Source organism: Oncorhynchus tshawytscha, linkage group LG25, assembly GCF_018296145.1.
Source record: "Oncorhynchus tshawytscha isolate Ot180627B linkage group LG25, Otsh_v2.0, whole genome shotgun sequence".
Taxonomy (NCBI): Eukaryota; Metazoa; Chordata; class Actinopteri; order Salmoniformes; family Salmonidae; genus Oncorhynchus; species Oncorhynchus tshawytscha.
The window spans coordinates 1487342-1501812 of record NC_056453.1 but is presented as its reverse complement, the minus strand read 5'-3'; the positions used below and the strand labels follow the sequence as shown (position 1 = coordinate 1501812).

The window sequence follows — 14471 nt, the reverse complement described above, 5'->3', positions numbered from 1 at the left end:
GTGACAGTCAAAATGTTCAAAATGAGAAGAAAATATAAATTGGCACTTGGCAGTAATAAGGTAGAGCAATAACCATTTTAATTCATATCTTAAGTTGAGGATACTGATGATTATACTCAATGGAATGTTATACTACTGTAATCTTATTATCGATTGCAATTCCGTTAAGAGCCACAAGATGGCAATGCAGGATACTAAACAAATTAAATGTACTGCGCTTACAGTCTCAAGACCTTTACCTGTTTTCACATCTTGCAGTATTTGTCTTCATCGTGAAATTGCAGAGACAATGTGAATCGCAATGAGACATTTATTTATGTATGTTTTCCATTTAAATTCAATGCAAATACAGCAAACACACACCACCACACACTTGGGGAATGAAGAGCAAAAGGTTGAGGTGAATTGAAGGATGGAAGAGGAAGAGTGGAACGGATAGTGCTTCACGCGAGTCTAAGGGATCAGCTACTCATAGTAGTTCTGTCCTATTAGGCCTTGTGTTTGTAATCTTTCTGCTCTTCAATGGATTTTAGTTCCAATTCTTATTATTCCTACCACTGAACGAGTATCATAGCTTATCAATAGTATTGCCCAATCCTTATATGGGACATTAATGAGCAGGTAAAGAGACTGCAAACGGCCCACACCTTTGACAGTAAAGGTGATGTCATCCAGGGCTCTGGAAGAGGTCGAGACCTCACTACATGGAGAGTGGATGGCTGAAATGTCAGTAGATCACATTTAGACAAAATAATCAATTACATGGTTTCCAGTGGCGGTGAATCCAACAGTAAGGCACCCATCATCAGTATAACCAGTGCACTGTATTAGACCGCACAAGTGGTCTGCAGTCTTAACATAGAACATTTGTTAATCCTCTATTATGAAATCAGCACAACTTCATCCCACTCTTCCGGTATATTTGTAATTATATGCACACATAGAAGTATTTATGTTCATTTGCATACAATATGACTCCCACCCTTAAAAAACAGCACATCAGCTTTACAGGGCAACTTTCTTATTGTCTATACAGCAAGTCATCATTTTGAGAGGTGTGTGTCCAATATAGCGACACCACACACTTCTAACAAGATCGTCGCTGCCTATCACCACAAGCAAGTGCCTAAACAACAATCCAGTGTCATTTGACCAGATAAAATGAAATAAAATATACAAAAGAAGTTTTGAGACTGTATGTTTCACAGAGACAACTCTACAGCAGGTAAGACAACGTCCAAGGGATCCCCTCTGTTACTTCAGGGTGTAGTGAGAGTGGAGTCCTTTTGACAAGCACGGTGACAAAGCCACGGAGACTCCGTGTGGATGAGCTCAACTTCTAGTTTCAACTCCATCTTGGAACATTTTGGTAATACTTTTCATATGCAGACAGTTCACAGTTTTCTCCTTTAAGTAGACTGATAATGGATTACAATAGCATCAGGTGGCTACAGAGAGACAATTATTGCAAGTCTCACAAGCAGTTAAAAATTGACCGCTGTAATTCATTAATATCACATCGGAGATGATAAGCGCAGATCGACGCTCCAAAAATGAATCTGGTTATCCTCAGTTATGTTTCATAGTTAGTCCACACAGGGAACAATGCATAGTATGTAAATTCAACAGTTTGTTCCAGCATCGTTTTTTTTTTCTCTCAAACTGACTGACTGGTGTATATTCAGCAGTTCAGCATAGCTTAAGAGGATATTATGCAGAGAGTATTCATGAACCTGTACACGCTTAGAAAAAAAGATGCCATCTGGAACCTAAAAGTGTTTTTTCGGCTGTCCCCATAAAAGAACCCTTTGAAGAACCCTTTTTGGTTTCAGGTAAGAACACTTTTGGTTCCATGTAGAACCCTTTCAAAAGAGGATCCAAAAAGGATGGAACCTGGAACAAAAAAGGGTGTTCCTATGGGGACAGCCGAAGAACCCTTTTTTCTAAGAGTGTATACAAGGTTAAGCCAGGCAGGATTATGGAGGCATTGCTTGTTGTTCTGGAACATAAAAGAGGTTCCAACTGTTCTGGTTCATCTCCTGTCTAACTATCTAAGAGGATGGAGTTTGGGTTTAAACTTGTCACTTTAAGAATCCAGGCTTTGTCTGTGAGGGTACAAAAAAAGTAATCACACACATACTCTTTAGGGAAGGAAAAAACCCACATTCACCACCATTCTTATAAATACAAACGTAGAACTCATACAACATGACAAAGACAACTCAAGTAAGAGCTTTTTTTAAACATATCCTCACATTTCATAAAATCATTTGAAACTTTAAATGAAAAGCGCTCATTTTGCTTCAAGAGTCCTACTATGGCTTTTGTCTCAAATGACAACCTTTTCCCAGTAGAGTGTACTAATTTTGGCTAAAGTAGTGCACTACATGGTGAATAGGGTGTGATTTGACTTTTGCCATACATGACCAGCGTTTTAGACTGAAATTATAACAGCAGGATGAAGGAAGGAGAACATGATGAGGAGAGTGGGGGGGGATTCTGTTTGTTGTTAGCCAGAGAACGACAGTCAGCGCCTATAGAAGTAGTATACCCTGAATGCTAAGCGGAGTCCCAACTCATAGTCTCTCGATGTTGTAGAAGTGTCTGTCCACGTATTCCGTCAGTTGACTCTCCTATCGGTATAGTCCCATCAGCTTTGGTTGACATGCAGTGTCTACACGCCGCAGAAGTATATTCCACAGGATCTTTCAGATATAGATTTGTCTGAATGTTCTGCCATCTTGACCACTTCCTGTGGACGTCTGTTCCTAGACAGGTCGGTATCGTATCGTTCATTACCTCAACTATGTAGAACCATGCATGTGAGTATGAGAAGCTAATCGATACATTTATTTTATTTATTTCTTAAACAAGCAAACACTGGACTTTAAATTGGATTCTTCTATTGTTACAAATGTTTAAAAAGCTAGTAAGACAGCTGTTTTATATATGTGTCACACTGGTGACAACAAGCGTTGAAGGCTACCATCCCCACTGGCCCCTGCAGAGCAGCCCTCCCCCAACCCCCTGTCCTCACACTCCATTCCCGATCCCCATGCTACATGCATGATGTCAGCACTGAGCAGGCATCGCCATGGTGACAATTTCTGAGAGCAATTTTGAAGGTTGGACTATTATTGACTTCCTAGCGAATAAATGACCAGTAGTTACAGGTAAGTCAATGTGTTCTGGGGGAAGGTTGATCTGATTTAACTCAAGATGGATTACATCCTCATCACTAATCATTTAATTGAACTACACTGATCAAGGGTGATGAACCGTTAACATGTCATTATGTTTGTACACGTACAGTCTGTCTGGGGGTGTAGAACACCAGAACCACCATATTGATCTCTCACAGATCCCATGGCTAAACATGAGGCAACACATATTAGCCCTATTCCTGCCCTATTCTTTCCAAGTCAGACCTCTTGGGGAGATATAAACACTGTAGTCTATTTCTCAGATTTGTGAGAACGGTCATGTTCTAAAAATCCCAGGGAAAGGGAATTTCCCAGAGGAAGAGGGGTTGGGTGGGGGTGGGGGGTTGAGCGTGGGTCAGAGGCGGCGTCACAGTCGGTTTTGGTTAAAGGGACAGGAGAGGAGGCATATTGTGTTGTAGAGGAGACAGGGATTGTTTCTGGGAGCGCGGTCGGTCTGTTGTATTGTAGTATACATTGTGGGCAGGTTGCTGTAGCCCTCTTGCGGCGTTGGCGTGGGGAGGGTCATGGAGAAGACGGGAGGAACAAGTAATTTCCTGTCCCCACTCCCAGGAACCACTATGAGCGATCAGGACTGAAACAGAGAGAAAGCAACAGACAACCCTGTGAAACAGACTGACACCAGTGGGATAAACAAGATGTTTTTAATAACATGACATATCTAAAGCCAACTAATAGCCTATAAAACACACACACACACACACACACACACATACACACACACACACACACACAAAGCCTGATGTTGAATTGCATTGAATTCTACTTACTCTACCGGTTGTCCGTGTGGTTGGTCCTTTTGAAGGTAGGAATGAGAGACAATGTATCCACAGGAAAGTATAATTACATCTACTTTTCAAAGTGCTGGTAGTGCGTTCAGATTTCAATCACCTGAACCAGGTGCAGGAGATGCATGCATACTTGCCTAGCTAGTCCACGTGTTTACATGGTCCTGCACATGCTTCAGGCGATAGGAATCTGAACACATTACCACTATCTCTACTTATTACTATCTCTACTTATTAACAACAACTTTGAAAAGTTGATGTAATTATATTGTCTCACATTCCTAGCGCCAGAAGGACCAACCCAAGGGCAACCGGTAAAGTAAGTTAAAATATTTTATTCAAGATTCTGGCTTGTAGAGGTTGTGAGGGGACTTTCAAATGCTAATTTCAAATGCTGAATCAAATGCAAATTTCTGGCTGACGTAGAATTTAATGTAATTCAACATAGGGTTTCCAGGCAAACACACACACACACAGTACAGACACAAACACACACAGTACAGACACAAACACACACAGTACAGACACACACACAGTACAGACACAAACACACACAGTACAGACACAAACACACACAGTACAGACACACACACAGTACAGACACAAACACACACACACACAGCACAGACACAAACACACAGACACAGTACAGACACAAACACACATACACAGTACAGACGCACACACACAGTACAGACACACACACACACACACACACACACACACACACACACAGTACAGACACAAACACACACACACACAGTACAGACACAAATACACACACACACACAGTACAGACACAAACACACACACACAGTACAGACATAAACACACACAAACACAAACACACAAACAGTACATACACAAACACACACACACAGTACAGACATAAACACACACAAACACACAGTACAGAAACAAACACACACAGTACAGACATAAACATGCACACAGGAAAGACACAAACACACACACACAAACACAAAGTACAGTACAAACACACACACACACACACACACACACACATACACACACACACACACAGTACAGACACAAACACACACACACAATACAGACACAAACACACACACAGTACAGACACAAACACACTCTCTCTAAATCACTATCTCTACTTATTGAGGCTATGGTGTCATGACAGTGATGTTTACATGCAGCTCTGTACGTACCTCAGATGTCCTATGTTGCTCCTCAGTGGGAGACTCTGTTTCCCTGACAACCACTGCTTTTGTCACTAGCATGTCAGGGTGTTGCTGCTTGGCCTCCTGTATCGCCATCGCAAGGGCCTTTGTGACAAAGGCCACAGTTCACATTAATGGACCATATTAATTTGCAATCAACAATATTAGTGTATTTGAGTGTCATGAAAGACTCCTTACAATGTATTACAACAGTAGTATCACTCAGTAATGGCTTGCAAACTATTACAGACTACAAAGGGAAGCACAGCCGAGAGCTGCCCAGTTACACGACCAACCAGATGAGCTAAATTACTATGCTCGCTTCGAGGCAAGTAACACTGAAACATGCATGAGAGCATTAGCTGTTCCGGACGACTGTGTGATCACGACCTCTCTGCAGCCGATGTGAGTAAGACCTTTAAACAGGTCAACATTCACAAGGCCAGACAGATTACCAGGATGTGTACTCCGAACATGAGCTGACCAACTGGCAAGTGTCTTCACTGACATTTTCAACCTCTCCCTGTCCGAGTCTGTAAAACCAACATGTTTCAAGCAGACCAACATAGTCCCTGTGCCCAAGAACACTAAGGTAACCTGCATAAATGACTACCGACCCATAGCACTCAAAGCGATGAAGAGCTTTGAAAAGCTGGCCATGGCTTACATCAACACCATTATCCCAGAAACCCTAGCCCCACACCAATTTGCATACTGGCCTAACATTGACACACTACAGAGTGTAGTGCGTACGGCCCAGTACATCACTGGGGCCAAGCTTCCTGCCATCCAGGACCTCTATACCAGGCAGTGTCAGAGAAAGGCCCTAAAAATTATCAAAGACTGCAGCCAACCCTAGTCATAGACTGTTCTTTCAACTACCGCATGGCAAGCAGTACCGGAACACCAAGTATAGGTCCAAGAGGCTTCTAAGCAGCTTCTACCCTCAAGCCATAAGTCTCCTGAACATCTAATCAGACTATTTGCATTGCCCCCCCACACACTTGTACGCTGCTGCTACTCTCTGTTATTATCTATGCATAGTCACTTTAATAACTCTACCTACAGTTGAAGTAGGAAGTTCACATACACTTAGGTTAGAGTCATTAAAACTCGTTTTCAACCACTCCACAAATTTCTTGTAAAACAAACTATAGTTTCGGCAAGTCGGTTAGGACATCTACTTTGTGCCCGAGACCACTGCGCCACCCGGGAGGCCCCCCAAAATGTAACCTTTGGTGCAACCAAATTCGCATAGAAATGTGAGTTATAGATCTATCATTCTACTTACAGTTGAAGTCGGAATTTTACATACACTTAGGTTGTAGTCATTAAAACTAGTTTTTCAACCACTCCACAAATTTCTTGTTAACAAACTATAGTTTTGGCAAGTCGGTTAGGACATATACTTTGTGAATTGCACAAGTAATTTTTCAACAATTGTTTACAGACAGATTATTTCACTTATAATTCACTGTATCACAATTCCAGTGGGTCAGAAGTTTACATACACTACGTTGACTGTGCCTTTAAAACGCTTGGAAAATTCCAGAAAATTATGTCATGGCTTTAGAAGCTTCTGATTGACATCATTTGAGTTAATTGGAGGTGTACCTGTGGATGTATTTCAAGGCCTACCTTCAAACTCAGTGCCTCTTTGCTTGAAATCATGGGAAAATTAAAAGAAATCAGCCAAGACCTCAGAAAAAAACATTGTAGACCTCCACAAGTCTGGTTCATCCTTGGGAGCAATTTCCAAACGCCTGAAGGTACCACGTTCATCTGTACAAACAATAGTACGCAAGTATAAACACAATGGGACCACGCAGCTATCATACCGCTCAGGAAGGAGACGCGTTCTGTCTCCTAGAGATTAACAAACTTTGGTGCGAAAAGTGTAAATCAATCCCAGAACAACAGCAAAGGACCTTGTGAAGATGCTGGAGGAAACAGGTACAAAAGTATCTATATCGACAGTAAAATGAGTCCTATAACGACATAAACTGAAAGGCAAGGAGGAAGCAAGGAAGAAGCCACTGCTCCAAAACTGCCATAAAAAAAGCCAGACGGTTTGCAACTGCACATGGGGACAAAGATCGTACTTTTTTGGTCAAGGCTACCCGAAACATTTGGCCCAAGTTAAACAATTTATAGGCAATATTACCAAATACTAATTGAGTGTATTTAAACTTCTGACCCACTGGGAATGTGATGAAAGAAATAATTTCACATTCTTAAAATAAAATGGTGATCCTAACTGACCTAAGACAGGGCATTTTTACAAGGATTAAATGTAAGGAATTGTGAAAAACTAAGTTTAAATGTATTTGGCTAAGGTGAATGTAAACTTCCGATTTCAACTGTACATGTACATACTACCTCAATTACCTTGACTAACCGGTGCCCCCGCACATTGACTCTGTACTGGTACCCCCTGTATATAGCCTCGCTATTTTTATTTTCCTGCTGCTCTAAATTATTTGTTACTTTTATTTCTTATTTTTTATAGGATTTTTTTTAACTGCATTGTTGGTTAAGGGCTTGTAAGTAAGCCTTTCACTGTAAGGTGAAACACCTGTTGTATTTGGCGCATGTGACCAATAACATTTGATTTGATTTTGACTCACCTGATGTTGGTCCACGTCATCATCTCCTGTGATGATGATCCTTTTTTCAATCCTGGTCTCGGAGTAGCCACCTTTCACTGTCTAAAACACAACACACACACGTCCATTCAACAACAGCTACAGATCAAGCTACAGATCAGATAATTAATGTCATAGCTCAATAATGTATAAATAGACTATTAAAGTTGCACTATGCTGAAATCGCTCTGCCATTGGTTGCTAAAACTCTAATAATTCACTCAATTTCAGTTTATGTGACAAAATATGCTAGTGTAGTGCAGAGAATCAATGTACAATCTAAACCACTGTGACACACAGTACCAGTCAAAAGTTTGGACACACCTACTCATTCAAGGGATTTTCTTTATATTTACTAATTTCTACATTGTAGAATAATAGTGAAGACATCAAAACCATGAAATAATACATATGGAATCATGTTGTAACCAAAAAAGTGTTAAACAAATCAAAATGTGTTTTACATTTAAGATTCTTCAAAGTAGCCACCCTTTGCCTTGATGAGAGCTTTGCACACGCTTGGCATTCTCTCAACCAGCTTCATGAGGTAGTCACCTGGAATGCATTTCAATGAGCAGGTGTGCCTTGTTAAACGTTAATTTGTGAAATTTATTTCCTTCTTAATGCGCTTCAGCCAATCAGTTGTGTTGTGACAAGGTAGGGGTGGTATAGAGAAGATAGCCCTATTTGGTAAAAGACCAAGTCCATATTCTAATTTTAAAAATTAATCTCTCCAGAAATAAGTCTCTCACTGTTGCCGCCTGCTACCGACCCCCCTCAGCTCCCAGCTGTGCCCTGGACACCATTTGTGAATTGATCGCCCCCCATCTAGCTTCAGAGTTTGTTCTGTTAGGTGACCTAAACTGGGATATGCTTAACACCCCGGCAGTCCTACAATCTAAGCTAGATGCCCTAAATCTCACACAAATCATCAAGGAACCCACCAGGTACAACCCTAGATCTGTAAACAAGGGTGCCCTCATAGACGTTTCCTGACCAACTTGCCCTCCAAATACACCTCCAACCTGCTGTCTTCAATCAGGATCTCAGCAATCACTGCCTCATTGCCTGTATCCGTTACGGGTCCACAGTCAAACGACCACCCCTAATCACTGTCAAACACTTCTGCGAGCAGGCCTTTCTAATCGACCTGGCCCGGGTATCCTGGAAGGATATTGACCTCATCCCGTCAGTTGAGGAGCCTGGTCATTCTTTAAATTCTTTAAAATTTACCCTTGGTTCACTCCAGACCCGACTGCCCTCGACCAACACAAAAACATTCTGTTGCGGACTGCATTAGCATCGAATAGTCCCCGCTATATGCAACTGTTCAGGGAATTCAGGAACCAATACACGCAGTCAGTCAGGAAAGCAAAGGCCAGCTTTTTCAAGCAGAAATTTGCATCCTGTAGCTCTAACTCCAAAAAGTTCTGGGACACTGTAAAGTCCCTGGAGAACAAGAGCACCTCCTCCCAGCTACAGACCTATATCCATCCTGCCCTGCCTATCTAAGGTCTTCTAAAGCCAAGTCAACAAACAGATCACTGACCATCTCGAATCCCACCGTACCTTCTCCGCTGTGCAATCTGGTTTCCGAGCCGGTCACGGGTGCACCTCAGCCACTTTAAAGGTACTAAACGATATCATAACCGCCATCGATAAAAGACAGTACTGTGCAGCCGTCTTCATCGACCTGGCCAAGGCTTTCAACTCTGTCAATCACCATATTCTTATCGGCAGACTCAGTAGCCTCGGTTTTTCTAATGACTGCCTTGCCTGGTTTACCAACTACCTTGCAGACAGAGTTCAGTGTGTCAAATCGGAGGGCATGATGTCCGGTCCTCTGGCAGTCTCTATGGGCGTGCCACAGGGTTCAATTCTCGGGCCGACTCTTTTCTCTGTATATATCAATGATGCTGCTCTTGCTGCGGGCGATTCCCTGATCCACCTCTACGCAGACGACACCATTCTGTATACTTCTGGCCCTTCCTAGGACACTGTGCTATCTAACCTCCAAACGAGCTTCAATGCCATACAACACTCCTTCCTTGGCCTCCAACTGCTCTTAAAAGCTAGTAAAACCAAATGCATGCTTTTCAACCGTTCGCTGCCTGCACCCGCACGCCCGACTAGCATCACCACCCTGGATGGTTCCGACATCTATAAGTACCTAGGTCTCTGGCTAGACTGTAAACTCTCCTTCCAGACTCATATCAAACATCTCCAATCCAAAATCAAATCTAGAATCGGCTTTCTATTTCGTAACAAAGCCTCCTTCACTCACGCCGCCAAACTTACCCTAGTAAAACTGACTATCCTACCGATCCTCGGCGATGTCATCTACAAAATAGCTTCCAATACTCTACTCAGCAAACTGGATGCAGTTTATCACAGTGCCATCCGTTTTGTTACTAAAGCACCTTATACCACCTACCACTGCGACCTGTATGCTCTAGTCGGTTGGCCCTCGCTACATATTCGTCGCCAGACCGACTGGCTCCAGGTCATCTACAAGTCCATGCTAGATAAAGCTCCGCCTTATCTCAGTTCACTGGTCATGATGGCAACACTCACCCGTAGCACGCGCTCCAGCAGGTGTATCTCACTGATCATCCCTAAAGCCAACACCTCTTTTGGCCGCCTTTCCTTCCAGTTCTCTGCTGCCTGTGACTGGAATGAATTGCAAAAATCGTTGAAGTTGGAGATTTTTATCTCCCTCACCAACTTTAAACATCTGCTATCTGAGCAGCTAACCAATCGCTGCAGCTGTACATAGTCCATCGGTAAATAGCCCACCCAATTTACCTACCTCATCCCCATACTGTTTTTATTTATTTACTCTTCTGCTCTCTTGCACACCAGTATCTCTACCTGCACATGACCATCTGATCATTTATCACTCCAGTGTTAATCTGCTAAATTGTAATTATTTGCCTACCTCCTCATGCCTTTTGCACACAATGTATTTGGACTCTTCTTTTCTTTTTTTTCTTTTTTTTTCTACTTTGTTATTAACTTGTTTATTGTTTACTCCATGTGTAACTCTGTGTTGTTGTCTGTTCACACTGCTATGCTTTATCTTGTCCAGGTCGCAGTTGTAAATGAGAACTTGTTCTCAACTAGCCTACCTGGTTAAATAAAGGTGAAATAAAAAAATAAAAAAATAATTTAAAAATTATGGCAAGAACAGCTCAAATAAGCTAAGAGAAACGACAGTCCGTCATTACGTTAAGACATGAAGGTCAGTCAATGCGGAAAATTTCAAGAACTTTTAAAGTTTCTTCAAGTGCAGTAGCAAAAACCATCAAGTGCTATGATGAAACTGGCTATCTTGAGGACCATCACAGGAAAGGAAGACCCAAAGTTACCTCTGCTGCAGAGGATAAGTTCATTAGAATTACCAGCCTTAAGAACCTCTACTGACTCCCCATCCCGCATGCGGGAGCGTAATCATCGCCTGACACGAATTAGCAGAACGCAACGGACATAAATATCCCTAGAAAATATTCCCATTCATGAAAATCACAAATGAAAAATATTGATACACAGCTTAGCATTTTGTTAATCACCCTGTCATCTCAGATTTTCAAAATATGCTTTACAGCCAAAGCTAGACAAGCATTTGTGTAAGTTTATCGATAGCCTAGCATAGCATTTTGACCAGCTAGCAGCAAGTAACTTGGTCACGGAAATCAGAAAAGCAATCAAATGAAATCATTTACCTGTGATGAGCTTCGGATGTTTTCACTCATGAGACTCCCAGTTAGATAGCAAATGTTCCTTTTTTCCAAAAATATTATTTTTGTAGGCGAAATAGCTCAGTTTGTTGTTCACGTTTGGCTGAGAAATCGCCCGGAAATTGCAGTCACGAAAACGGCGAAAAATATTCCAAATTACCTCCATAATATCGACAGAAACATGGCAAACTTGTTTATAATCAAACCTCAAGGTGTTTTTCAAATATCTATTCGATAATATATCCATCGGGACAATTCGTTTTTCAGTAGGATCGATTGGAGTAATGGCTACCTCTGTATTTTACGCGAGCATCTCTCTGGGGGCATCAGGTGACCACTTGCGCAATGTAGCCGCCTACGACTATTCTCCAACATAAATGCGTAAAACTACGTCACAATGCTGTAGACACCTTGGGGATTAAGTAGAAAATGTAAGCTGGTTGATAGCACATTCACAGCTCAATATAGGGACTCATTGGAACGCAGCGCTTTCAAAATATGGGGCACTTCCGGATTGGATTTTTCTCAGGCGTTTGCCTTCAACATCAGTTCTGTTATACTCACAGACAATATCTTTACAGTGTTGGAAACGTTATAGTGTTTTCTATCCTAAGCTCTCAATTATATGCATATTCTAGCATCTTGTCCTGACAAAATATCCCGTTTAAAACGGGAACGTTTTTTTTCCAAAAATGAAAAAACTCCCCCTAGAGTCATAACAGTTAACTGCACCTCAGATTGCAGCCCAAATAAATGCTTCACAGAGTTCAAGTAACAGACACATCTCAACATCAACTGTTCAGAGGAGACTGCTGCAATCAGGACCTTCATGGTTGAATTGCTGCAAAGAAACCAGTACTAAAGGACACCAATAATAAGAAGAGACTTGCTTGGGCCAAGAAACACAAGCAATGTACATTAGACCAGTGGAGATCTGTCTTTTGGTCTGATAAGTCCAAATCTGAGATTTTTGGTTACAACCGCCATGTCTTTGTGAAACGCAGAGTAGGTGAACGGATGATCTCCACATGTGTAATTCCCACCGTGAAGCATGGAGGAGGAGGTGTGATGGTGCATTGCTGGTGACGCTGTCAGTGATTTATGTAGATTTCACGGCACACTTAACCAGCATGGCCACCACAGCATTCTGCAGCGAAACGCCATCCCATCTGGTTTGCGCTTAGTGGGACTATCATTTGCTTTTCAACAGGAAGATTACCCAAAACACACCTCCAGGCTGTGTAAGGGCTATTTGACCAAAAAGGAGAGCGATGGAGTGCTGCATCAGATGACCTGGCCTCCACAGTCACCCGACCTCAACCCAATTGAGATGGTTTGGGATGAGTTGGACCGCAGAGTGAAGGAAAAGCAGCCAACAAGTGTTCAGGATATGTGGGAACTCCTTCAAGACTGTTGGTTAATAAAGCATTCCTCATGAAGCTGGTTGAGAGAATGACACGAGTGTGCAAAGCTGTCATCAAGTCAAAGGGTGGCAACTTTGAAAAATCTAAAATATATTTGGATTTGTTTAACACTTTTTTGTTTACAACATGTGTTATTTCATAGTTTCGATGTCTTCACTATTATTCTACAATGTCGAAAATAGTCACAAAAAAACCCCTTGAATGAGTAGGTGTGTTCAATCTTTTGACTAGTACTGTATTTTATCCATAACCAAAAATATTGTATTTCCAGCTGTCTGAAGCTGATGTACAAAACCAAAAGTAAAACACATAAAAACAAAGCATGAGACAGGGAAGCATAGAAATAGTGCACATAGAACAGATCTAGAGCTGTCACGCCCTGACCTTAGAGATCCTTATTATTCTCTGTGTTTGGTTAGGTCAGGGTGTGACTCGGGTGGGAGATTCTGATTGGGGATCATACTTAGGCAGCACTTTTTCCCACCATTAGGTTGTGGGATCTAGTTATCTGTTTAGTGTCTTAGCCTGACAGAACTGTGCGCTTTCATTTTCGCTTTTGTTTGAGTGTTTTTTGAATAAACGAATCATGAACACTGTCCACGCTGCGGTTTGGTCTACTCTTCCTACCACCAACGAGAGCCGTTACAACAGTGTCTTTGACATATTTTTACAGTTGAAGTTGGAAGTTTACATACACCTTAGCCAAATCAATTTCAACTCCTTGTTTCGCAATTCCTGACATTTCATCCTAGTAAAAATTACCTGTCTTAGGTCAGTTAGGATCACCACTTTATTTTAAGAATGTGAAATGTCAGAATAATAGTCGAGATATTTCTTTATTTAAGCTTTTATTTCTTTCATCACATTCCCAGTGGGTCAGAAGTTTAAATACGCTTAATTAGTATTTGGTAGCATTGCCTTTAAATTGTTTAACTTGGGTCAAATATTTTGGGTAGACTTCCACAAGCTTCTCACATTATGTTGGGTGAATTTTGGCCCATTCCTCCTGACAGAGCTGGTGTAACGGAGTCAGGTTTGTAGGCCTCCTTGCTCGCACACACTTTTTCAGTTCTGCCCACAAATTTTCTCTAGGATTGAGGTCAGGGCTTTGTGATGGCCACTCCAATACCTTGATTTTATTGTCCTTAAGCCATTTGGCCACAACTTTGGAAGTATGCTTGGGGTCAGCGTCCATTTGGAAGATCAATTTGCGACCAAGCTTTAACGTCCTGACTAATGTCTTGAGATGTTGCTTCAATATATCCACATAATTTCCCTTCCTCATGTTGCCATCTATTTTGTGAAGTACACCATTCCCTCCTGCAGCAAAGCACCCCCAAAACATGATGCTGCCACCCCCGTGCTTCACGGCTGGGATGGTGTTCTTCAGCTTGCAAGCCTCCCCCTTTTTCCTCCAAACACAACAATGGTCATTATGGCCAAACAGTTCTATTTTT

General features: G+C 41.8%; 2 protein-coding genes across 13 annotated transcripts in view; one reads left to right on the top strand and one right to left on the bottom strand.

The window, feature by feature from the left end:
* ccdc186 (coiled-coil domain-containing protein 186) overlaps positions 1 to 14471 on the top strand; it is a 1196038-nt gene that overhangs the window by 628141 nt on the left and 553426 nt on the right. The gene's annotated exons all lie outside the window — the stretch shown is intronic.
* Positions 293 to 14471, bottom strand: part of LOC112220408 (band 4.1-like protein 1) — a 166959-nt gene continuing 152780 nt past the window's right edge. For all 11 annotated transcript variants that reach the window (XM_042305863.1, XM_042305870.1, XM_042305867.1 and 8 more), the window contains 3 exons: positions 7836 to 7916; positions 5197 to 5313; positions 293 to 3795 (listed from right to left, as the gene is read on the bottom strand). In XM_042305863.1, coding sequence (XP_042161797.1) covers positions 3790 to 3795; positions 5197 to 5313; positions 7836 to 7916 — 204 coding nt within the window. In that variant the 3' untranslated portion in view covers positions 293 to 3789. The remainder of the gene's footprint in view (positions 3796 to 5196; positions 5314 to 7835; positions 7917 to 14471) is intronic.